This window comes from Ascaphus truei, chromosome 4 (genome assembly GCF_040206685.1).
Source record: "Ascaphus truei isolate aAscTru1 chromosome 4, aAscTru1.hap1, whole genome shotgun sequence".
In the NCBI taxonomy this organism is placed as follows: Eukaryota; Metazoa; Chordata; class Amphibia; order Anura; family Ascaphidae; genus Ascaphus; species Ascaphus truei.
Window position 1 is genome coordinate 415,613,571 of NC_134486.1, and position 27,242 is coordinate 415,640,812.

Below are 27,242 nucleotides of genomic sequence, written 5' to 3' on the forward strand. Positions count from 1 at the left end.
AGTAAAGGGTTAATAATATTTGTACTAAATCCAAAGGAGGCAAAGAAGGGTGGGGGGGGGGGCCGTGCTGGTCCTTTCTTTCATGTAGTAACAAAGGAGGGAGAGGGGAGAGGGGGTATGACATCAATGACTTATTGCTCCAATAAAAGGTATGTTACAAACCTCTCAGAGTAGGAGTTGGACCTGATGAAGGACCCCGAGAGGTGGGACAGCTTGTACCATATCAGCTACTTGCTGGTCCAATAAAAGGTATCATACCCCCGTACCCCTTCTCCTTCCTGTTACTCATACCCCGTACCCCCTCTCCCTCCTGTGTTACTCATACCCCCTACCCCCTCTCCCTCCTGTGTTACTCATACCCCCTACCCCCTCTCCCTGCTGTGTTACTCCATGTATTAAATCCAGTCTTTCACGTAGCTCTCAGGATTTGTATTGGTCACCGCCAGCCGCACAAAATATTTAAAGATATTGTAGACGTTATGAATAACCAAACACACACACACAACCCCTGCAAAGCTCTAACCCAAACACCCTCCACATCCCAGGATACATATTGGTGTCGAAAGGAGCGCTACTGGTATGACCAAATGTATACAACAAAAGACAAAGATATCCAATGCTACATCCAGTATGACAACAAAATATATAGTTAAATACTTGACTGTTTGCCTTCTCTTAAGTAAGTGCCATTTAGTTAAACTGTTTGGCCAACGCATTGTAAGCCTGCAGCCACGTCACGGCATGACCACTATGCAGCCACGTCACGGCATGACCACTATGCAGCCACGTCACGGCCAGTATGCAGTCACGTCATGGCACGACCAGTATGCAGGTTCTAACACCCCCTTTTTAAGTAGCAGGCTTTTTCATACACCTGAGCAGGACTGGTCTACTGAGACATTACACCCTCCATTACAGAGGTAAATGAGAATACTCTCAGGTAGTGTTAGAACCTGCATAGTGGTCATGCCATGACGTGGCTGCATACTGGTCATGCCGTGACGTGGCTGCATACTGGTCATGCCGTGACGTGGCTGCATACTGGTCATGCCGTGACGTGGCTGCATACTAGTCATGCCGTGACGTGGCGGCATACTGATCACGCCGTGACGTGGCGGCATACTGGTCATGCCGTGACGTGGCTGCATACTGGTCATGCCGTGACGTGGCTGCATACTGGTCATGCTGTGACATGGCTGCATACTGGTCATGCCGTGACGTGGCTGCATACTGGTCATGCCGTGACATGGCTGCATACTGGTCATGCCGTGACATGGCTGCATACTGGTCATGCCGTGTCGTGGCTGCATACTGGTCATGCCGTGACATGGCTGCATACTGGTCATGCCGTGACGTGGCTGCATAGTGGTCATGCTGTGACATGGCTGCATACTGGTCATGCCGTGACGTGGCTGCATACTGGTCGTGCTGTGACGTGGCTGCATAGTGGTCATGCCGTGACGTGGCTGCAGGCTTATAACGCTTTGGACAAAGAGTTCAACTAAATGGTCCTTACTTATGAGAAGACAAACAGTTAAGTATTTAACTATATATTTTTTGTCATATTGGATGTAGCATTGGATATCTTTGTCTTTTGTCGAATAATTGATAACCCAACTTTATACTCAGCCAGAGAGGGTTTTCCCGTCCAGTCCTAAATACCCAAGTCAGAGCCTGTTTTCCTCCTACCATTCACAGTTTTCACAATGTAGAGCCCCGACGGCACAAAGTGACGGTCGTCTCTGCCCGTGTAGGACAGCCGCGGTCCCCCCGACATACTCTTTGTAATCTTCATCTCCAACCTGAGAACATAAGGGAGGGAAGAAAGATCTGATGTGATCTGATGTCTTTCAGTTCAATCAGCGGATCCCTGCACAAGCAAGAGGCTACATCACCGTTAGACACATTTCCCCCATGGAAAGAAGAACACGGTTTTATTTCTTGACGCTTTTCCCTATCTCATGCTCCGGAAGTTTACAATTTCAGAGAAATACAGCTGCAAAAGGATATATACATGAGCCCCAAAATATGCCTGGTAAAAGAAATTAACCCCTTTAACCAATACAACAAGCGTTAACCCCGAGTTATGCATGGTGGGACCCTCTTGCAGCAGAAGCTCAGTGCTGCCTGGTGATACTGAAGAGCAGAGATTACCATGTGAACAGTGCTGCAGGCTTTGGGCTTTTTGTTCAACATTAAAATACAAGCAGCTGGAAGAAAACATAAAATAAGATTGCTAATCAGTTTAAAAGGATATCACTTTCCAAGATAAGGCATCATCTGGAGACACGCCGGTGCCAGCCGTGCAGCAGTGGAGGAAGCTGTCTTGATACCAATGACCCACCCACCAGCACCCATCGGCACGGTAGGAAACCAGAGCGGAGGACAGGGGCATAGTATGGGTTACTTTTTATAGTAGAGGGTTCCTCTTTAATGTCCATCCCACTGATCACCCATGGGGTCCCATTTCTCCCCTCCTCCCCCCCCCCTCCCTCCAAAGCCACACAGACGGATTGGAGTTGTAAAAGGGAAAGGAAGGATCCTCTATTTAGGATTTAGTTTGTCTGTGTGTTCACGTATCTGTGTGTGTGTGTGTGTGTGTGTGTGTGTACACAAATATGCATGTATACACACAAACATATATGTCCGGATGTGTTTGCGTATATGTGTGTATGTGTATAATATGTGTATACACACACACACACACACACACACACACAAACACAAAAGAAACCAGCTGGCACTCCAATAGAAACAATATGGTCCGGTGCTCTCTCCATACGCATAATATAAACAATACTGCGAACCCCACCGAAAACAGAAACCACCAAGCAGCACTCAGAGATGAATGAACCAAATAAGTGTATTACAACACAAACAAGCATACAAGCTCCAACGTTTCGGTCCCGGCAAGAGTCCTGAGGAAGAAGCTCCACACATACCTATTGTAAAGCGCTGTATACAGATAACATTCCAAAATGCACTGTTTTTAAGTTAAACCTTTCTTGCTTTATTCAATGTAACATCGCCGGAAGAAGAGATCAGTGTATCTCAAAAGCTGGCACAAATAAAAGCATTTCGTTAGACACAGAACGGTATCGTCTATTCGTTTTTTATTATTAAGCTCGGCTAACACGGTACAGATACCTCAACATACATATATATTAATTTCATGTTACCATCTTTTGGTCGTCGTCTTGGTCTTTTGATACCCCTTGGAATCCAGTCGAGTAACAAATTCGTCCAACAAGGGTAATTTCTTCTTGCAGAACTTGGACATGTCTTTTTTTTCAACCTCTACTATGTAAAGTGACTGGCCAGCGGCCATTTGAATTTCATCCTTCTTGCGATGATGTCACGTGACTTGTTTGCTTCTAAACCCGTTCATTCTTTCCCCCCTCTCGGTCCAGGTTAACAGCCCGTATACATCTCTCCATACTGCTTTGAGTTGTCTGAAGTGTCTTGATTCACATCCATACGTGAACACGGGCAGAATACACCGGTCAAAATGTTTGCTTTTGAGGCACAGTGGAAGGTTCTCTTGTAGGATGAGTAGAACAAAAAAGCACAGGCGCACTGCCAGGGAGTCAGGTGGTGTAAAAGGCAAAATCCGTTTAATTCAGAACATATCTGATGACAAACATAGCCCCAGGGGGGGCAACAAACAACCTCCTACGCATTTCGGACGGATGGTCTTGTTTTTCCAAATGCCTCCATCCCATCTTCACTCTCCAATTGATTTAACTCGCAAAGTTCCCATCCATTGATACTTGCCGGCCAAGGTATCCCGTTTTTGACTTCTAGCTCTACTTCCTCTATTTTGATCATTGTACAGTTGGCATATTTGTTTTACATCACTGGTCTTGGTGAGATGTTCCCAAAGGCCCATCTTTTGATTAGATGCGTTGCTAGAGGTCTTCTGGATTGGTGGCAAAAATAACAAGATCTGCAAATGGTAGGTGACAAGTATTCACTGCAAATTTGTATTCCTATATCTTCCTAATTCAATTTCTGGAACAATACTTCAAGTGTTGTTGTGAAAGGTTTTGGTGAAATAGTGTCCCCTTGTCGCGCACACTTTCTGATCCTTACCTTGCTTGTATTTTCATGCAGATTAATGGTTGATGTGGCACTCTCGTAAATGTGCCTTATAGTATCAATGTACGTTTCTTCAACGTTTGGACCTCTTCATGCATTTAAAACAGCTGAATTGTAGACAGAATCAAATGCTTTTTCGCCACCTCCGAATCCTAAAATGAGTTGTAGATTATCACGTTGAGAAATCCCTGCTTTTACAACTTGAATGTGGTCCATCGTGTTGAATCCACTGCAAAATCCTGCCTATACTTAAGGCCGGGCAAAGGTCAGAGTCTATTGCAGACGATTAGTATCTTCATAAAGAACTGATTGGAAGTAGACCGATGAGCTCTTCTTTGTCTCCTCTTTTATGGATGAGGAGAACTATAGAATTGTTCCACTGTTCTGGAATTTCTTGCGTTTTTTCCAATTAACATGAATCCAGGATTCTCTCTATTTCGTCCCCCCGTTTCCTTCAATATTCCAGTTGTTATCCCATCAGCCCACGAGGCCTCTCCCTTCTTGAGGCTTTCGTTGCCTTGGCTACTTTTTCTGGAAGGATGCATGGTTCATCAATGGCGGTTTCTTTTCACTCTTCCTCTACTGGATGATGCCCCGTTTTATGTGTGTCCCCTTAACTTTCTTTATAAGTGCAGTGCCGTTCATTGTTTATCTGTCGTCTTGTTTAAATAGAATCATTTGCTGTTTTCCAATCATATGTCGTCTTCTTCAAGCTTTTGTTATCTTCCACATATGGCAATTACATTTTCCTACATGCACAATTATTCACCTGCAGGTCATCTTGCACAGCTCTAAATATATAGCATTTTTATTCTTGTGCCTTGGAATTATGTAATTTCTTAACGTTTCCTTAGTAACGGTTTCACTCGTCTATTTTTTATTATCCTGTTTTTTGTTAGATTCCCCCAATTTCATGTGGTATTTACAGGGTTATATTTCCTCCCCCCTCTCCACTCACCCCTCACCCTCCCGACCACAATCTGATGGGCAAGGGGTGGTCACCCTCCATAATGTCATGTTCTATTGCAGTGTTTAACCTTTTTTGGTTCAGAAAACCTATAATTATATTGTGAAATTCTGGGGAAACCCAACCGTCTCCAAAGCGCGTCTGAGATCAGATGCATTGTAAGAAACCTCAACCCTCTCTAATAGTGTGTCTGAGATCAGATGCATTGTAAGGAACCCCAACCCTCTCTAATAGCGTGTCTGAGATCAGATGCATTGTAAATTCTTCTATATTTGGTACTATTTTCAAATGACCTCCTTGCCCCACCCCCCCTCTTCTAGCTAAACTAAGCATGTGATGTGCTGCAGAAGGAGGATACATTGTCACTCTTCATTACGATCAGAAGTTTCTGTGATAAGGAGGGTTACTCCAAACGAATAAGATGGGGGAAGTCCCTGACACGTTATCTTGGGGTTTACGTGTTGCTTACATTTTTTGTAAGCACACGCAAAAACTGAAAATGTAATACTGCTATTTCTTTGTGTTGGGTGGGGGGAGAAACAGTGAAAGGGAGCCAAGGCACAATTTAATGTCTATGAATATATGGTTACCATTGATGGATAGAGGGCAGAGTGAATCACGGGTACTTGTAAACTTATGGGAGTAAAACTGTTCTTAAGGTGTCTTGTGAAAATAAGATTCAAAGCACATGTGAAATGAAAGTAATGAGTACTCAGTATATACAGTATAATCACTGTATATGCAACAAGATCCCACAACCACATTTTTCTTCCCACAAATACGGAGTCCTCTTTCATTGACTTTGGCAAGTGTCCTATTATTAATGGGTAACCCCATATTTGTGTAAAAAAAAAGGGGCTTTGCGGGCGACATTAAAATGTACCCGCACTCAGACGTCACACAATTTTAATTTTATCGGTTATAGAAATAGTATAAACTGCTCATAGTCCCACATAAACCAAGCCCCATTGTGATTTTTACCATTACAGTCAATAACACAACAATCCCCCCCCAGTTCCCAAAGTCCATTGTTTAGGGGACCTCTTCCCCGTCGTCCCTCCCCACATTAACACTATGACTGCTTCTTCTTTCTCCATAACATTACTAAAATACAACCTTTTCTCTGTTTTTCTGCAACTAAAATGTTAATGCATGCCCCCATCCCTTGCTGTCTGGACTACTGCAACCCTACTGCGCACCCGCCTTAAAGCTTTCTACATTTATTGTGATGATTTGATGCTGATATAAAGAAGACATGTTTTGAAGGACTACTGCAACTTTACCTTTCAACACCGACCTTACACCTGCTGTACAGACCAAAGTTTCTGAATGCCTCTCTGGAATATCATCCTGGATGGCACTCCGCCGACTGAAACTTAACATGGCAAAAACAGAGCTCCTTATATTTCCTCCCAAACCTGGCCCTACTACCTCCTTCCACATTACTATTGGAAATACGGTCATTCACCCAGTAGCCCAAGCACGCTGCCTAGGGGTCACACTCGATTCCTCTCTCTCACTCTCCTCTCATATTCAAAATGTTTCAAAAACTTGTCGCTTTTTCCTCCACAATGTAACAAAGATACGCCCTTTCCTCTGTTACTTGACTGCTAAAACTCTGACACAGGCCCTCATTCTCTCCCGTCTCGATCACTGCAACCTCCTGCTGTCCGGCCTTCCTGCCTCTCACCTGTCTCCCCTACAATCTATCCCACCAATCTATTCAAAACGCTGCTGCAAGGATAACCTACCTCTGCTCTCCAGCAGTCTCTGCCTCTCTACTCTTGAAAACTCCCTGCTTGCTCCCCATTAAATTCTGCATTCACTACATAATTTTTCTTCTCCCCTTAAGGCCTTGGCCAAGCTCCCCGCTGGCGTGCTGAGGCACGCTGAGGCACGCTGAGGCTCAGGGAAAGCAGGTGCTTTCCCTGGCCTTGCGGGTGCTTTCCCTGCGCGCCGTCAGGGGGCGGGCCAGTGACGTCACGGAGCTGGTTCGCCCTCATTGGGCGAACCGCTCACGTGACCGGCCCTGTGCGTCGGCAAGCGGGGAAATCGAAAATTCTGGTAAGACCTACGCTTCCGCGCGCTTGCGGAAGCCCCTACTAAAGCCGCTCTAATTGCGGCTGTAGGGGCTCAGTGCTGAGCGGGAGCGCGCCTCAGCGTGCCTCCGCCAGCAAGCAGCAACCATGGACGAGGCCTTAGGCCTGGGACATAGTAAATTCAAGCTCGCTGAGGCGGGCTGAGCCGCGCTGAGCAGATGCACAAACCCCCTGCATCTGTCATCAGCGCGGCTATAGTTTCCCCTTCTGCATACGTGCTGATGCGTGCGGAGGCTCTGAAACTTTGCAGAGACAGGCAAGTTTCAAATTTGCCGCTCGGGGAAGCGGAGGAGCGATCACGGACTAGCCCCGCCTCCCGCTCCGCCTCTTCTCCGCCTCCGCCCCGCCCCCAGAGTGCGCTCACTGCCTCGCCTGCAAGGATAGAAAAAAGCACAATTTTCAGCAGGCGAGGCAGAGCAGGAGTGCGGCTCAGCGCGGCTGAACCCTCTATGTCCCAGGCCTAAGGCTCTTCCCTTCTTTGTCCCTCCTTATAGCTTGGCTTTCATTCCTTTCTATATCCCTATGTGCTCTGTCTATGCTCCGCTCAGGCCCGCCATCTTTCTACCACCCGAGTCATTCCCGCTCTCACCGGCATACAACCCATCACGCATGCTATGTTCTGGGACTCCCTCACTCTCAATGCTCCCCCCTACCTCCCCCTCTCCAACGTAAAACATGATCTGAAAACTCACCTATTTAACAGTTTTTAATTAGTTCTGCGTGATCGCTACTCATCAACTACAGTCTGCACATAGCTACTGTATCCTCTCATATACTGTACAGTGCACTAACCAATGCACTTAAAGCTGCTTCTAGTGTGTCGGTTAGTCTCCCCACATGTCAATTAGATTGTAAGCTCTTCGGGGCAGGGGCTACTTTCTCCTAAATGCCTTGATGCACTTCCCCTCTCTGTATTATATTTCATGCATGGTAATGTTTGTAACATTTGTGCACCTTCTGGTGGGAGCGATACAAAAAATACACACCCTGTATGTGACCGTTTAATGTGACTCACGCTCGGATTCCTCTGTTTATCCACTTTCATAAAATCTAATGCGTGCCTGGGGGGTTCACTGTTTAGTTACTGTACGTACAAGAGAAAATAGTGGCCGAATCTGACTAATGCCACTGAGACTCACCACTTTGTTTCATTAAGTAAAGGGAACATGTAATAAATGTAATATTTTCTAATAGTAGACGAAAGGTCGTCTGTATGGTGTGTAGTATAGCTCATCCATAGATGGATAACCATATCACATACGGCATGGCGACATTTGAACAAGTATTCCTTATTGTTTGCATACCAATTACATTAGTGAGGTTCCATTACCAAGAATGCACATGGGATCCAAAAAATTTAAAATGCAACTTTTGTATATGCTGTATGGTTTGCTGGGGTCCACACAACACTGACACAGAAACCATACGCTAAAGATTATGAACATTCCATTAGCCCAAAGATAACATCGACCTTTGGCCGTGAAAAGGGGATTCCCTGAGAGGTATTCGTGTGAGGAAGGACAAATGGCCAATGTTTGCACGTCTTTGGGGTACACTTTCCAAACATATACACTTTGCTGACTATTTTTCATTCTTTGGGGGTGTTAGGTCAGTGCCAAGGATGTCACAATGTGAAATTGGTGTAAATTTATGGGATAACATACTGACCCCCGAACCAGCAGAGATCCCCAGCTAGATATTTTTATGGGGAAAGACATATTGGCTGTGTCTAAGTTCCTTGGGGTGTGTACCGTACTTTTCAGGGGTGTGGAAGGTATTTTTATGCTAGAGGGTATTTTTGTCTCGCCAATAATAGTATGAACCGTTTGCATTCAGCCCTGAAAAATTCAGGTGTGAAGACCCTTACTCAGTGTTACTAATTTGGGTACCTGTATTTGCCCCCAAAATATATACATCTATACACACGTGATATCCGTGTACTCCGGGAAACAGGACCAATACCTTCTAGTCATTATTTTAATGGAAGAAAGAAGTCTGTTAAAGAAATCTAGGACAATATGAACAAAATATATAGGTTGTTTATTTTTTATATTTATAAACATATCACATGATTAAATAAATCAAGACACCAATAAAAGTTTTCGTAGGCATCTGGAAAGTCTCTTACAGGAACTATGGTAAACAAAAGCATATAGTAGCAACATTTTGAAACTGTGTGTTGGCCACACAATTGCAGCATAAAAAGTTATTATTACACCCTTTGAGCTGATTGGTTAGGGTGAGCTGAGTACTGATTGGTACCTGCTTTCAGGAAACCTACTGTTTTTTGTCCATGTGTGTCTTTTTCTTAGAAACTGCTAAGCTTTGCCAAATTAACATGTGCTTTAAATCAACACCTCTGTCTCATCTCCGTGACGATAACAAAGCATGTATATATAAAGGTTGGATTTGTTATTAGCAGTGGTCGACAAATGACCAAAAAAATCTACTCGCCACCTAGTACCACACGTGTGCTGCTTGGGCCAATAGGAGCTCGCCACGATGTTAAATCCACTTGCCCGGGGCGTGCAAATGTATAGGTTTGTCGAACACTGGTTATTAGTATATCGAAAATGCTCTTGAGTAAAGGTTGGACATAATTTAATGAGTGACAATTTTCAGAACTCCTTAAAAATCTCCTGATTACATTACAATGTATTCAGTTAGGAGAATAGATGGAGCACAGTCGGGAGATAAAGCCTCTTCCAGAGAAGGGCACAGTCGGGAGATAAAGCCTCTTCCAGAGAAGGGCACACTCGGGAGATAAAGCCTCTTCCAGAGAAGGGCACAGTCCAGAGATAAAGTCTCTTCCAGGGAAGGGCACAGTCGGGAGATAAAGCCTCTTCCAGAGAAGGGCACAGTCGGGAGATAAAGTCTCTTCCAGGGAAGGGCACAGTCGGGAGATAAAGCCTCTTCCAGAGAAGGGCACAGTCGGGAGATAAAGCCTCTTCCAGAGAAGGGCACAGTCGGGAGATAAAGCCTCTTCCAGAGAAGGGCACAGTCGGGAGATAAAGACTCTTCGAGAGAAGGGCACAGTCGGGAGATAAAGTCTCTTCCAGAGAAGGGCACAGTCGGGAGATAAAGACTCTTCGAGAGAAGGGTACAGTCGGGAGATAAAGTCTCTTCCAGAGAAGGGCACAGTCGGGAGATAAAGTCTCTTCCAGAGAATGGCACAGTCGGGAGATAAAGCCTCTTCCAGAGAAGGGCACAGTCGGGAGATAAAGCCTCTTCCAGAGAAGGGCACAGTCGGGAGATAAAGCCTCTTCCAGAGAAGGGCAGCGTCGGGAGATAAAGCCTCTTCCAGAGAAGGGCAGCGTCGGGAGATAAAGCCTCTTCCAGAGGGGAAAAAAAACTCACCTTAAAAAGATCTTTTCCATCTCCTCTAACCGGTACACTTCTTTTACCCTGTGAGAAGAACACCACCAGATTAATATAGTATGCTCCCATCCTGTGACAAGAACAACAGATTCCTATAATCTGGGCATAGCCATAGCCCGGGCAAAGCTTGAGAGCCCGCGCTCTTGGGGGGCTTCTTCCCCACCCTCTCCCCCCCCCATCCCCCACATCGGTCCACTCTCTTCAGACAGGTGGGGGTGATGGTATGCAGCGGTGGGCCCCCAGTATTAAACAGAAGCCGGCAGAGAAATAAGCAGCGGTTACACAGCAGAGCAGGACAGCAGGGGAACAAGGAGTTTAGGTAATGTCACCGGAGAAGGAACAGCATCCAAGCACCCATATAGGTGCACTCGCATGTGATCCAATAGTATAATGTTGTCAGAATATTTCAGGGACAGGCCAATTGTAAACCAATAAAGAACAAAAAAGTGCCCCCTAATTAATTAACCAGGATAGTTGATTAATTAAAATACTTTATTATTGTATATAAATAAATAAAATAATATATTATATAATAATAAAACATATATATATATAGATGTCATCAGAAATTATGCCTGTAGGCTATCAATATTGATGCCATATAAGATTTGTTAAGTCTCAGTAATGCAGATACTTGCTCATGAGTAAAGACAGCCACTATAATTAACACAAGTATTGTAGTATAAGGCTATTTCTGTTACAATTCAATGAACATATATCCCATTCTTACCCTATATGTCTCCTGAGTAGGTGACGCCAAGTGGTGAGAATACAGTGCTATTTTCCCCTGTGTATGTCTTGTACCTCACCGCTATAAAACAAATACATAGCAGCAAATCTGGCACCAGACAGACAGAGGAAAATAGCATAGTATTCTCACCAATTGGCGTTGGAAAAATACCCTAAAAACCTAATGCCTCTAACCACAAACTTGGATACAAAAGGTTTCCTTTTTACGTCTGTCTGAACAAACCGTAGCATTGTTACTTAGTTACCTTCTGTGAGCTATGTCGGCGTAAGCTTGTCTGCAATACAAGCAGGCAGCCGATCACTCACATGCAGCAATTGGTAGCAGACATGAGAAGTCACCAACTCAGGAGACATATAGGGTAAGAATGGGATATATGTTCATAGAATTGTAACAGAAATAGCCTTATACTACAATACTTGTGTTAATTATAGTGGCTGTCTTTACTCATGAGCAAGTATCTGCATTACTGAGACTTAACAAATCTTATATGGCATCAATATTGATAGCCTACAGGCATAATTTCGGATAACATCTATATACAGCTCAACTACGTTATAGCACGATCCACTACAACGCAGATTCGCTTATAACGCGGACTGATCGTGGCTCCCGATATAGAACATCTCCAAGGTGTTATTTTTTTTTCTTTTCCCCAAAGCTTTATTGCTAACGGAGACACACGGCGACAGACAGAAACACACACACACAATGATGTATGAAGCGAAGCTGGAACATTTGCAACACACACCACCCCCCCAACTCTCCACCCCCCCTTCCCCGCGATGGCTGACAAACAAACAGCAGGAAAGAGCCCAACATTCTTCTCTCCAAAGTCACGGTCCCCCCTAACCTGTGCCACCGGGGCAGAAATAGGGGCTTGGCCCAATGCAAAGGGGGTATGGGCCAAAGGGGAAATAACATGGGCTAACCTGGAGGCCACAGGGGTAGTAGTCAGATAGCATAAGTTGGGAGCACCAGTCTGGGGAACGGTGCTAGCAGCCACTGGGCAGGGGTTGCAAAAAAGGGGCAAGGCTTGGGTAGACAAATGATAGGCTTGTGGGGCTGCAGCAAGGCAATGGGGGTCCTGGCACAAGATGAAAACACCATGGGTCAAAACTTGGGAAAAGGGGATATGGGCCCATGAAAGAAAGCCCCCTATTGGGGCATTATCTTGCTCCCCCACCGCCATACAAACTGGTTGAAGAGGGTAGCAATGGATCCAAAGCGCAAACTGGGTCTGGTGGCACACCGTATACGGACCTCGCTCCCCCAGGCACCAGCTCCCGATTCTCCTGTTCCAACATGCGGCTGCACTTCCAGGTTGATTACATCACCGGAGAGGAGGTGCAGGGAGAATAACTTTCCGGCGTCAGCTCACAGGAGAAGAGAAAGGATTACTGCCACTCAAAGAGCTCCACCCTGGTTGAAGAGGGTGCCCGACAGGCCCAGTGCCCCCCTTTGTGCACTACCCACCCTTGGGGCCTGGAGCCCAGACGCTGCCTCTGATGTGGGGCCATCCCCTCCCTCGGGCTCATCTTGTCTGCAGGTCTGGATCGCCTCCGCTCTCTTCGCGCGCACACATACGCGCCATTTTTCCCGCGATCCCGGTTATAACACGGTGTCATTATGTGGATCCCGAGACCCACATTATAACGGGGTTCAGCTGTATATGTTTTATTTGTTATTTGTCTAGTGCTTTAGTTACGCGTCTATCTAACCCCATTTATTTTAATTGTTTACCATAATAAAGTATTTTAATTAATCAACTATCATGGTTAATAAATTGGGGGCAACTTTTTTTGTTCTTTATTGGTTTACAATTGGCCTGTCCCTTATCTAGTCCTGTCAATTCTGACAACATTATACTATTGGATCCCATGCGAGTGCACCTATATGGGTACTTAGGTACTGTTCCTTCTCCGGTGACATTACCTAAACTCTTTGTTCTGCTGTCCTTGGGAAGCAACTGCAAGATTTCCTTTTCTGCAAAAAAGAACAACAAATAGCACAGGCTATATTGTGTTTACTGGTTTTGTTAGGTACGGCTTTGAAGCTCATAGATAACGGACGGAAAAAAATAAAAAATAAATCAAAAGTCACAGTGATCAATGCTGAATTATTCAGCTCAAAAACAGTATTTGAAAAATCAAAAGGGATACTGCTAAATCCCCATGCACTGCCGCGCTTTGATGCTTCCAATACCTAATCATTTCTGATCGAGGATGGCTACTTCCTGCCATGTGTCTGTAAAGCCAGGCGGGCTCTGTCGTGTTCCTTGCACGCAGTTCCCTGTTCCTAGATATACACCCTGTGCTCACACCGAAACAGACCGCAGAGCACTCACCGGATGGGGTTCATGTCTGGCCTGCTTGGTTTGGAAACAGCTTTCACAAACTTCTCCGCCAGTGGAATTCTGAAGCAGAGAAGGGAACAAATTATCCACCTCTGTTTGCTTTAAATTATCGGAGGTAACAATTAATAAATTAGCCTGAACTTCATGAAACACATTATCTCACACACAGGAGAGGACAAACGTTTTAATTAACCGAATGCTTGTAATAAATGCTAAATAATCAGAAGTAATCTCCAGACATCCACCGGAGCATGCCATGAGAACCAACATCACACCGTGACCATGAAAACCCCAGTACAGGACACTGCCATTTTTTTTTTTTTTTGGTATCCATTAAACTTCAGTAACTTAATTTAACACCATTTTGTTGGACAGAAGGAAGGATGCTGATTGTAGGATGGACAGGATGGAGGATGCAGCGGGGTTGAGGAGGACACATACCTCTGGTTGAAATGCTGTGGTCGGACGTCCATCCCATTGAGGAATAAAGCGTCCAGGATGTGGATTGCACTAATCTTTCTCTGCGCCTTTCCCTGCCAAACATAGTTACATACTGTAGTTACATAGTTACATACTGTAGTCACATAGTTACATTGCAGATGAGGTACAAAAAAAGACATATGTCCATCGAGTTCAACCTATGCTAAATTTAGACGACAGATATTTTATCCTATATCCGTACTTACAGTATATTGATCAAGAGGAAGGCAAACACAAACCCCAGTGACACATTATCCAATGCTGTCTCATAAGGGGAAAATAAATAACCCTGTGGCTCCAAATATTGGCCATCAGATTACTCCCTGGATCAACATCCTTCCCATGTTTACTTATTTGGTATATCCTTGTATTCCGTACATTGCCAACCTTTTTTGAAGATATCCATTGTATCTGCCATCTCAGTCTCCATGGGCAATGAATTACACATTTTAACTGCCCTTACTGTAAAGAACCCTTTTCTTTGTTGCTTGTGAAATCTCCTTTCCTCCAACCTTAAGGGATGGCCCGAGTACTTTGTATTGCCCTTGAGATGAATAGTTCTTTTGAAAGCTCCTTCTATGGTCCCCGAATATGTTTGTATATAGTTATCATATCCTCTCTTAGGCGCCTCTTTTCTAATGTAAACAAATCTCCCCAGAAGTCAGATTTTCCATCACCTTTATTAATTTGGTGGCTCTACTCTGCACTTTTTTTAATTCCATAATGTCTTTGTACACCATATACAAGGTGTGGTCTTACTAATACTTTAGAGGGGCATAATTATTATGTTTACTTCCCTTCCATCCATTCCCTGTTTAATGAAAGATAAGATCTTGTTTGCCTTTGCAGCTACTGCCTGACATTGAGCACTATTGTCAAGCCTGCTGTCTACAAGCACTCCTAAATCCTTCTCCATCAAGGAATCACCTTATTTTTGCCCATTTAATTTGTAAATCGCCTGTTTATTCTTGTTTCTCAAATGCATAACCTTACATTTATCTGTATTAAACCTCAGCTGCCATTTACCTGCCCAAGTTTCCAGTCTCTCCAATTCCTCCTGGAGAGAACTTACATCCTGCTCTGATTTGACTACATTACACAATTTAGTGTCATCAGCAAAGATGGAGACTTTGCTCTCTATGCCAACCTGAAGGTCATTAATAAACAAGTTGAAAAGCAGGGATCCCTGAGGTATCTCCCCTGACAACTTTAGCAAAACCTGAAAAAGTTCTATTTATGACAACTCTCTGTTGTCTATCCTTCAACCAATTTTCATTCCAGGTGCAAATACTTTTAGCGAGTCCAATTTGCTTTATTTGTACATTAACCTCAGTATGAAGGTTATAACAGTATGAAACTGTATCAAAAGTCTTTGCAAAATCTAAGTAGACCACATCAACTGCATGACCCTGGTCTAAATTCCTACTTACCTCCTCAGATAAACTAATAAGGTTAGTTTGGCATGATCTATCCTTCATAACTCCATGCGGACTTTTACTAATAACTTTGTTTTCCATTTGGTGAATTTCATGAATATTATCCCGTATTAAACCTTCAAGTAGTTTCCCCACTATTGAAGTCAGGCTTACAGGTCTGTAATTTCCCGGTTGTGATCTAGCTCCCTTTTTAAATATAGGCACCACATCTGCTTTACGCCAATCTTGTGGTACTGAGCCTGTGGAAATGGAATCCTTGAATATTAAATGTAATGGTTTGGCTATTACTGAGCTTAACTCCTTGAGAACTCTTGGACACAACAGAGAAGTACAGGAAAAGGGAGGTCCATTTTGCCCTCTGCTCTCTTAACCCCTTTCTCACTTGTAGCACAAATTTATCATCAAGATAAAACCTGAGGCATGTAAATGCGCACAATGGGGGAGATTCACTAACCCGTGATACCGGTCCCGCTTCAGCGGCCATTTAACCTTGCAATATTCTCCTTGCTGCCGCAGCAGCGGCTGTACTTGGTGAACGGGGCAAGAATAAAGTAGTGCTCAGCGGACAATCCTGCTCGCTGTTCGTGAACTGAGGGGGTCACTGGAGATCGGAGAACAAGCTCCAGGGACCCCACCAATTTAAAAATAAATAAAAATACAAACGAAAACTTTTTTTAAATTGCTTTAAACTGCACTAATCCCACATTATTCTTCAATCTGTATACGGGACAGAAGTTGTACATCACTTGGTGACATGTCTCCAGTTACACGTATGGACAATAGTGACCGGACCCAGAATGGGGGGTGAGAGCCCTCGTTGACCTCTTACCTCTCCTTTCAGTTCGTTGACAATCTCGACAGACAGGAGGGTGTCCCGAGGCAGCTCTGTTTTCAAGTCCAGTTTAATCCAGCGGTCAGAGGGCCGACCACCCCACGTGTAGATCTGAGATCTCTGTAAGGAGAAGAAGGAGGGTGTCAATGATAACGGGATGGTTCTGCTGACAGCACAAAAATGGGGGGGGGGGGGAGGGACAGGTTATGTATCCAGAAAATCTTCACCTTGATCTCAGAGCCTGGAACTAATGAGTTTAGTTTAAAAGACTAAGCACAGAAGGGATGTCATTTTGTCCACAAAGTCATTACTTGCGGACATTACCAGAACATCAACTATATCCCCCCCGCATCATACATGCTACAGCACTTCCACCCGGGTGTCAGAGCAGGCCACGTTACTTAACCAGCCGTGGAGACTGTGGTGGCAGATTCAGTAGGCACATTTAAGAAAAGGTTAGACCTCTGTTTAGGAAAGGAAAACTATACAGGGATATGCCAAATAAGTTAAACAATGTAAGGATGCTGATCCAGGGAGAAAGCCGATTGTCATTACTGGAGTCGGGAAGGTTAATTTCTTTATGAAACGTTTCCTCTGTATCAATATAGCGGAGTAGAAAAATGTAGCAGCGCACAGCCAAAGGGAGTCAGCGTGAGCAATAATAATAATATAAAATGATTTATTCAAACAACATGACTTAAAAAAAGAGCAAATGACTGCGTGGCATTGATAAAAGTGAATTTTATATGCTACACCACACTACTACATGGATACCTATTTACCACTTGGACTACAGCCGATTTAACCATCGCTATAGGTGTACTAAGGATTTGATCTATAGGACGTTCAATACTAATTGATTAATTTGACGCAGCTTTGTGAGGGTTTATTAACAGAGATTTACTCTGTGTTTACTATTATTCTGAGCCCTCACTACTCCCCTAAGGGGATTTTTATTGATTTGATTTTTAATCATTAAGTGTTATATGTATTTGATGCAATAAAGATTTTTTGTTTTGATTTTTAGCCTTTCTTTGTAGCTACAGTGTCCTATATTAGGATAACGATCTAAGGGCTATTGGTGACTTAAATTATTATGTTTGGCATTTGAGTGCATGATCATGGGATTCTTTTGACCCTCTCTCTGGGGTCTGTTCTGTATAGTCTACGCTTTTGCACCTGCTACTTTATAAGACTTCCCATTATTGGAGAGCAATCAGATTCATCTGTTGTATTAAAAAAGAGGTACAGGGACCCTCCAACGCGTTTCAAACCAACAGGATACTTTATCAAGGAGTATAGGCCACAATCCACATATCCCCCTTTTAAATCTAGCTGTGTGACACGTTTTCGTGCCAAAAAGCAGCATGACGTCAGGACGCCGAGCGCACACGCCCCCTCTGACGTCAGACTCCTCGCGCGAGAACCAGGCTCTACACACAGAGAGACACCATGACAACAATATAAACCCGCTACTCCAGCCAAAGCGGAGGCCCCGATATACCAAAAGAAGACATCAAATGTCCACATTCCATGTAGCTATGAACAAGCAACATGCAGGGAAGACAGGACTACATGCCAAATATAAACCACATATACAAATATATATATATATATAGGTGTGTGGAAAAACAAAATATATAAAATACATGTGGTGAAGACCAACTTATAATACAAATATTACTGTAACATACAAACCTCCTAATTAGTCACACGAAGCAACACAGGAAGAATAAATGAATACATCTCAAGTCCAATATATTCATATAAATTCCAATAAATTAATAAATGAAAACTGCTGGAGGTTGTGGGGAAGAGAATGAAAGAGAAGGAGGGAGAAAGGCAGTAGGGGGAGGAGAAGAGGGGGGTGGGAGAGAGAAAAAAGGAGGGCGAGAAAAGGAGAGGGGAGAGAAAGGAAAAAGGTGAGGGAGATAAAAGGAGAGGGAGGAGAATAGAAAGAAGGAAGGGTGAGAGGAAAGGAAAATGATTCCTAAATAAAAATGAATAAATAACATTGTGAAATAACTATGTATGATAATACAGGCATACCCCGCATTAACGTACGCAATGGGACCGGAGCATGTATGTAAAGCGAAAATGTACTTAAAATGAAGCACTACGTCTTTTTCACTTATCGATGCATGTACTGTACTGCAATCGTCATATACGTGCATAACTGATGTAAATAACGCATTTGTAACCAAAATAAATGCAGTAGGCTTTATTTTAAGAAAATCTTTCATGTCAGCTGATTTTTCTGACTATGGCTGGTAGATGCGAAATGGATGAACGGAAAATTAAGTAGCAAGGATGAAAGAGAGGGCATATCTTCTACTGTATTTCGTAAGTCGAGTCATCAAGGGCTGGACACTTTCTTACTGACAATTTCGATGGTCTCAACCTCATCGGACATCATCATCATCTCTCTCCTCTTCAAGTTCCAGAAGATCTTCATTGCTGAGGGGCTCAGAATGGGACGCCAGAAATTCACCAACATCTTCTGCCTCCACTTCCAGCTCTAACTGCCGTGCCATCTCTACAATATTTTCTGTAACATTATCTTCAGAATCACAATCTTCAAAGCCTTCAAAATCATCATAATTCTTTCCAGGCCCCTTTCATTGTTGATTCCTTTATGTCTTTCCAAGCATCTCTTACAGTTTTGATGCAATCCAAGATATTGTAGCTTTTCAAGAATTTCTTTAGGACTTCTTGCCCTGTTCCCTCTTCACTGTCTATTGCAGCAATACACTTACTGAATGTTCTTTTTAAGTAGTTCAGCTTGAAGGTGGCTATGACACATTGATCAATGGGCTGCTGTATTGAGGTGCTATTCGGTGGTAGGAATTCCACTCGAATGTTAGGGTTCAGCTCATCTAACGATTGAGGGTGGCCAGGAGCATTGTCTACAGGAGCACAATTCTGAAAGGGATATTGTTGTCCTTGCAATAGACTTTCACCTCAGGTACAAAGCAGGTGTCAAACCAGTCTTCGAAAAGGGCTGCAGTCACCCATGCTTTTCTATTAGACCTTCAATGCACTGGAAGTCTACTTTTAACGTACTGTAGTTCTTTAAAGCTCTAGGGTTTTGCCAGCAATAAATTAGCATAGGCATGAGCTTTAAGGTACCAGGAGCATTGCCACCTAACAGAAGGGTTATGCTATCCTTAGCTGCCTTGTAGCCAGGCATTGTTTTCTCCTCTCTTGCGATGAGGGTTCTTCACAGGCATCTTTTCCCAGAGCAGACCAGTCTCATCCACATTAAAAATGTGATCCTTTAGGTAGCCTTCGTCATCAATTATTTTGTCACGGCCGCGTGGATAGCTTTCTGCAGCCTCGGTATCTGCGGCCGCTGCCTCTCCTTGCACGTTGATGTTATGTATGTTAGACCTCTTCTTGAACCTATCAACCCATCCACGGCTTGCAACAAATTCTGCGTCCTTCCCTGCCTCCCCTTTCTTAGCCTTCAGGTCATTGAATAGGCCTAAGGCTTTACTTTGAATAATTGCCTGGTTTACAGGAGCATGGCGTGCAGTCAGATTTTCTATCCATACTTAAGAGTCTCTCCATGCCTGCAACGCTATCCCTTTTTCTAATTGTTGTTGTGTTAATTGGCGTAGCACTCTTAACTTCTGCAACAATGTTTTCTTTACCCTTCATGGCCGTATTAACTGGAGTCCGAGTGAAGCCTTCGGCCGATCTCAGCTTGAGAAACACCTGCATCAGACAGTTTAATCATTTTAAGCTTCATATCTAAGATAAAATAAAGCCTACTGTATTTATTTGGGTTACAAATGCGTTATTTACATCAGTTATGCACGTATATGACGATTGCAGTACAGTACATGCATCGATAAGTGGGGAAAAGGTAGTGCTTCACTTTAAGTACATTTTCACTTTACATACATGCTCTGGACCCATTGCGTACGTTAATGCGGGGTATGCCTGTATTATCCTACACAGTTATTTCACAATGTTGTTTATTCATATTTATTTAGGAATCATTTTCCTTTCCTTCTTTCCATTCTCCTCCCTCTCCTTTTCTCCTTTCTTCCTTTCCCCTCCCCCCCCTTTCCTTTCTCCCCCCTTTTTTTCTCTCCCCCCTTTTTTCTCTCTCCCCTCCCTTTCTTCTCTCCCCTCCCTTTCCCCATCTTCTCCTCCCCCTCCTGCCTTTCTCCCTCCTTCTCTTTCATTCTCTTCCCCACAACCTCCAACAGTTTTCATTTATTAATTTATTGGAATTTATATGACTATATTGGACTTGAGATATATTCATTTATTCTTCCTGTGCTGCTTCGTGTGACTAATTAAGAGGTTTGTATGTTACAGTAATATTTGTATTATTAGTTGGTCTTCACCACATGTATTTTATATATATATTTTTTCACACATCTATATATATATATTTGCAGTGGTTGACAAATCACCAAAAAATCTACTCGCCACACAAAAAAATCTACTCGCCACCTAGTACCAAACGTGTGCTGCTTGGGCCAATATTTACTCGCCCGGGGGTTAAATCCACTCGCCCGGGGCGAGCAAATGTATAGGTTTGTCGAACACTGTATATTTGTATATGTGGTTTATGTTTGGCATGTAGTCCTGTCTTCCCTGCATGTTGCTTGTTCATAGCTACATGGAATGTGGACATTTGATGTCTTCTTTTGGTATATCGGGGCCCCAGCTTCGGCTGGAGTAGCGTGTTTATATTGTTGTCGTGGTGTCTCTCTGTGTGTAGATCCTGGTTCTAACGCGAGGAGTCTGACGTCAGTGTGCGTTGCGCTCGGCGTCGTGCGTCATGGCGCTTTTTGGTGTGAAAACGCTGCACACAGCTAGATTTAAAAGGGGATACGTGGATTGTGGCCATTACTCCTTGATAAAGTACCCTGCTGGTAAGAAACACGTTGGAGGGTCCCTGTACCTCTTTTTTAAGTCATGTTTTTTGCATAAATCCTTTTTTATTATGATCACTGACCCTGACTCCCTTTGGCTGTGCACTGCTACCTTTTCCTACTCAACTGGATCTAACAACCAGCGGCCATCACATCTCAGAGGCTCCTGGGGGATTATACATTATTCAGGAAGCAATTGTGAGTACTTTACCCTGCTGAAGTTATGCTTTGGACACTCCCAATGAGGTCTTGGGACCTTAGCACCCTGCAACCCCCACTCCCCCCCTCTGTATCAATATAACCAGTTAGCACCTTAACGAAGCTCCCTCGTAAAGTCGGAGCTCCGGACAAATACAATGTGTGGCATTGTTTTTTTTGCTTTATTGCCATATTCTTGGCTAGTTTTAAAAATGGGAAGCCACGCGGGTCAGCGGAGTTAACGTGGCTGGGAGATCCCCTTGGATCATGCCGTTTCTGGGGACACTGCAGCTATAAAAAGAGCTTGTCGGTTTTATTCCACCAATCAGCCACTTTTACTTCCTCTGTGTGATCTCCTGCAAATCCCTTTACCTCTCTGTGCCCCCACAGATAATATGAAAGTTAAAGGTTGCAGAGCGGACTAGAGCTCGAGATAAGTCCTGTGAGATTTGCACCTCAGAGGAGGCTGCACAGCTAACTCAGAGGTATTACCGTGAGTACAGGATACCAATGATTATGGCGTTCGGGAGCAGGGTTTGACGCTGATCCTATGTGCTTTGTGAGGCTATATCTACATCTCACTTACCCCTAATGCTAGGAGGAACTTGTGCTCGCTCCCAGAAACCATGCACCTGTAATCCAGCACGTGGCTCAGCTTCTCCAGGGTTTTGGAGGTAAGCGGCGTGGGCTTGTAACTGAAAACATCAAGGTCACGGCTCTGAAAGGTCACAGGAGACAGATATGTCACACAGAGAGAGACAGAGAAGTCACTCAGAGAAAGAGAGAGGTGTAACTCTTACATGAGAGGGAGAGAGAGAGCTGTAACTCCTCACTAGAGAGAAGGCTTTTTACGAGAGAAAGATAGAGAGATGTACCTGCTAAAGAGAGAGTTAACTGTTATATGAGAGAGTTATGTAAGAGACAGATGTAAGAGAGAGAGAGATGTAACTCCTCACTAGAGAGATAGCTTTTTACGAGAGAGAGATAGAGAGATGTACCTGCTAAAGAGAGAGTTAACTGTTATATGAGAGAGAGATGTAAGAGAGAGATGTAAGAGAGGGAGAGAGAGAGAGAGAGATGTAAGAGAGATAAAGAGAGAGATATGTAAGTGTTGAGAGATAGGGGTGAGAGAGAGAGGTGAGAGAGATGGATGTGAGAGAGAGAGAGAGAGAGGTGAGAGAGAGAGAGATGTGAGCGAGAGAGGTGACCGAGAGATGTGAGAGAGAGATGTGAGAGAGAGAGATGTGAGAGAGAGAGAGAGATGTGAGAGAGAGAGAGAGAGAGAGAGAGAGAGATGAGAGAGATGAGAGAGATGAGAGAGGTGAGAGAGGTGAGAGAGGTGAGAGAGAGAGAGAGAGACACCAAGTGTCCCTTACCAAAGAATAAGAAGGCACTAGTATAGCAGTAACACCCCAGTGTACCTGAATCAGCTGGTAGAACTTGGTCTTGGGATCACTGTTGGTTGGGGCCACTCGAACCTGGTCGGGAATCTGGAAGTAGTGTGATAATCAGCCTCATGCAGTCCAAATAACTCTACTCCACACCAATAGGGGGGTCTGATACGTCTTCGTTAACATGCAACCGTGTAAGTATTGTGATAACATATAGATATAATGCAGAGCCCCTGTGTGCATCCCAGCACAGGGTGATACAGACAAGCAGACACAGTGGGACTGCAGAGTTAATCCCCGTCTCTGATGGATGCATCACAAGCCTATTCCTATGTTTGCATGAGTTTCCCAAGCCTGGAATATGCTCGTGTGTGTCGTGAACCGCTTCTAAGCACTGCTTTTTATTCTTATATTACACAGGTCTGTACATGTGTGAAACATGGCCTTCGGGCGCTGAGGATTTTACAAGCTAACGTCTGGTCTCAGAGGCGGCACAGGGAGATACAATACCTTGCTGCAGGTCCCCGGGGTCTGGTAACGGGATTCTCCTACTGCAAAGGCCATGCCATTACCACACGGCTCGTCCTTCCCATATATACGTTATATAGACTCTGACCAGGGGCGGCCAACTACAGTCCTCAAGGGCCAGCAACAGGCCAGGTTTTCAGGATATCACTGCTTCAGCACAGGTTGCTCACACAGGCCCAGTCTTTGACTGAGCCACCTGTGCTGAAGCAGTGATATCCTGAAAACCTGACCTGTTGGTGGCCCTTGAGGACTGTAGTTGGCCGCCCCTGGTCAGAGTCTATATAAGGTATATATGGGAAGGAGGACCCTATAGTGGTAATGGCATGGCCTTTGCAATAGGAGAATCCCGTTACCAGATCCCGGGGACCTGCAGCAAGGTATTGTGACTGGAGCTGGCCGCCCCGGAGTGATGGAGAAGGTGTCCGTGCGTGTCTGCTGCTTCCTCACCCCCCACAGCTTCAGGCATTCCTTCCGTATATCAGCCTGGCGAGGCTCGTTCAGGGCCCTGAGGGAGCCAAGGAAGAAAGCACAGGTTACTAAAGGCATGGGACACACAGGGGAGGGGAGGCCGTTACACGGGGGAGAGGAGGCCGTCACACGGGGCAGGAGAGGCCGTCACACGGGGGCGGAGAGGCCGTTACACAAGGGAGGCCGTTACACGGGGGAGGCCGTTACACGGGGGAGGCCGATACACGGGGGAGGGGAGGCCGTTACACGGGGCAGGAGAGGCCGTTACACAGGGGAGGAGAGGCCGTTACACGGGGGAGGCCATTACACAGGGGAGGAGAGGCCGTTACACAGGGGATGCCGTTACACAGGGGAGGAGAGGCCGTTACACAGGGGAGGAGAGGCCGTTACACAGGGGAGGGGAGGCCGTTACACAGGGGAGGGGAGGCCGTTACACAGGGGAGGAGAGGCCGTTACACAGGGGAGGAGAGGCCGTTACACAGGGGAGGAGAGGCCGTTACACAGGGGAGGAGAGGCCGTTACACAGGGGAGGCCGTCACACGGGGGAGGAGAGGCCGTCACAAGGGGGAGGAGAGGCCGTCACACGGGGGAGGAGAGGCCGTCACACGGGGGAGGAGAGGCCGTCACACGGGGGAGGAGAGGCCGTCACACGGGGGAGGGGAGGCCGTTACACGGGGGAGGGGAGGCCGTTACACAGGGGAGGAGAGGCCGTTACACAAGGGAGGCCGATACACAGGGGAGGGGAGGCCGTTACACAGGGGAGGAGAGGCCGTTACACAGGGGAGGGGAGGCCGTCACACGGGGGAGGAGAGGCCGTTACACGGGGGAGGAGAGGCCGTTACACGGGGGAGGGGAGGCCGTCACACGGGGGAGGAGAGGCCGTCACACGGGGGAGGAGAGGCCGTCACACGGGGGAGGAGAGGCCGTCACACGGGGGAGGAGAGGCCGTCACACAGGGGAGGGGAGGCCGTCACACGGGGGAGGAGAGGCCGTTACACAGGGGAGGCCGATACACAGGGGAGGGGAGGCCGTTACACGGGGCAGGAGAGGCCGTTACACGGGGGAGGGGAGGCCGTCACACAGGGGAAGGGAGGCCGTTACACAGGGGAGGGGAGGCCGTTACACGGGGCAGGAGAGGCCGTTACACGGGGCAGGAGAGGCCGTTACACGGGGGAGGAGAGGCCGTTACACAAGGGAGGCCGTTACACAGGGGAGAGGCCGTCACACGGGGGAGGAGAGGCCGTCACACGGGGGAGGAGAGGCCGTCACACGGGGGAGGAGAGGCCGTCACACGGGGGAGGAGAGGCCGTCACACGGGGGAGGGGAGGCCGTCACACGGGGGAGGGGAGGCCGTCACACGGGGGAGGGGAGGCCGTCACACGGGGGAGGGGAGGCCGTCACACGGGGGAGGGGAGGCCGTCACACGGGGGAGGGGAGGCCGTCACACGGGGGAGGGGAGGCCGTCACACGGGGGAGGGGAGGCCGTCACACGGGGAGGAGAGGCCGTCACACGGGGAGGAGAGGCCGTCACACAGGGCAGGAGAGGCCGTTACACGGGGGAGGAGAGGCCGTTACACAGGGGAGGGGAGGCCGTTACACAGGGGAGAGAAGGCCGTTACACAGGGGAGGCCGATACACGGGGGAGGCCGTTACACGGGGGAGGCCGATACACAGGGGAGGGGAGGCCGTTACACGGGGCAGGAGAGGCCGTTACACAGGGGAGGAGAGGCCGTTACACGGGGGAGGCCGTTACACAGGGGAGGGGAGGCCGTTACACGGGTCAGGAGAGGCCGTTACACGGGGCAGGAGAGGCTGTTACACAGGGGAGGAGAGGCCATTACACAGGGGAGGAGAGGCAGTCACACGGGGGAGGAGAGGCCGTTACACGGGGGAGGAGAGAGGCCGTTACACAGGGGAGGAGAGGCAGTCACACGGGGGAGGAGAGGCCGTTACACAGGGGAGGAGAGGCAGTTACACGGGGGAGGAGAGGCCGTTACACGGGGGAGGAGAGAGGCCGTTACACAGGGGAGGAGAGGCAGTCACACGGGGGAGGAGAGGCCGTTACACGGGGGAGGAGAGGCCGTTACACAGGGGAGGAGAGGCCGTTACACAGGGGAGGAGAGAGGCCGTTACACAGGGGAGGAGAGGCCGTTACACAGGGGAGGAGAGGCCGTTACACAGGGGAGGAGAGAGGCCGTTACACAGGGGAGGAGAGGCCGTTACACAGGGGAGGAGAGGCCGTTACACAGGGGAGGAGAGAGGCCGTTACACAGGGGAGGAGAGGCCGTTACACAGGGGAGGAGAGGCCGTTACACAGGGGAGGAGAGAGGCCGTTACACAGGGGAGGAGAGAGGCCGTTACACAGGGGAGGAGAGAGGCCGTTACACAGGGGAGGAGAGAGGCCGTTACACAGGGGAGGAGAGGCCGTTACACAGGGGAGGAGAGGCCGTTACACAGGGGAGGAGAGGCCTTGCACAGGGGAGGAGAGGCCGTTACACAGGGGAGGAGAGGCCATTGCACAGGGGAGGAGAGGCCGTTACACAGGGGAGGAGAGGCCGTTACACAGGGGAGGAGAGGCCGTTACACAGGGGAGGAGAGGCCGTTACACAGGGGAGGAGAGGCCGTTACACAGGGGAGGAGAGGCCGTTACACAGGGGAGGAGAGGCCGTTACACAGGGGAGGAGAGGCCGTTGCACAGGGGAGGAGAGGCCGCTGCACAGGGGAGGAGAGGCCATTGCACAGGGGAGGAGAGGCCATTGCACAGGGGAGGAGAGGCCATTGCACAGGGGAGGAGAGGCCATTGCACAGGGGAGGAGAGGCCGTTACACAGGGGAGGAGAGGCCGTTACACAGGGGAGGAGAGGCCATTACACAGGGGAGGAAAGGCCATTGCACAGGGGAGGAGAGAGGCCGTTACACGGGGGAGGAGAGGCCGTTACACAGGGGAGGAGAGGCCGTTACACAGGGGAGGAGAGGCCGTTACACAGGGGAGGAGAGGCCGTTACACAGGGGAGGAGAGGCCGTTACACAGGGGAGGAGAGGCCGTTACACAGGGGAGGAGAGAGGCCATTGCACAGGGAGTCATCATCAACTGCTACACACAGGCAAGCGAACAACTTAGCCGGACTTAAAGCAGAATAACCACCAATCACTTCGTGTTATAACCATCATGGCCAGATGTAGGACTTCCACTTTACAACCCGTCTCTACACAAGGCAACTTTAAAATGTGACATCCCTGGTGAGGAATATGAGAAAGGAGGAAGACTGCAGTGTACCTCGGTATACATGCGGAAACCCGCTCCCCTCTTACGGTCTCTTATTAAATGTATGCTTGTGTTATTTCCCTTTTTATTTGTGTATTTCTGTGTGG

The 27,242-nt window shown here is 46.8% G+C and overlaps 1 protein-coding gene across 6 annotated transcripts in view; it reads right to left on the minus strand.

The window, feature by feature from the left end:
- The window catches only part of CMTR1 (cap methyltransferase 1), a 74,369-nt gene that overhangs the window by 11,208 nt on the left and 35,919 nt on the right, over positions 1-27,242 (minus strand). For all 6 annotated transcript variants that reach the window (XM_075598790.1, XM_075598793.1, XM_075598795.1 and 3 more), the window contains 8 exons: positions 23,851-23,908; positions 22,906-22,974; positions 22,071-22,202; positions 16,392-16,514; positions 14,088-14,179; positions 13,638-13,706; positions 10,522-10,569; positions 1,690-1,802 (listed from right to left, as the gene is read on the minus strand). In XM_075598790.1, the coding sequence (XP_075454905.1) occupies positions 1,690-1,802; positions 10,522-10,569; positions 13,638-13,706; positions 14,088-14,179; positions 16,392-16,514; positions 22,071-22,202; positions 22,906-22,974; positions 23,851-23,908 (704 nt within the window). The remainder of the gene's footprint in view (positions 1-1,689; positions 1,803-10,521; positions 10,570-13,637; positions 13,707-14,087; positions 14,180-16,391; positions 16,515-22,070; positions 22,203-22,905; positions 22,975-23,850; positions 23,909-27,242) is intronic.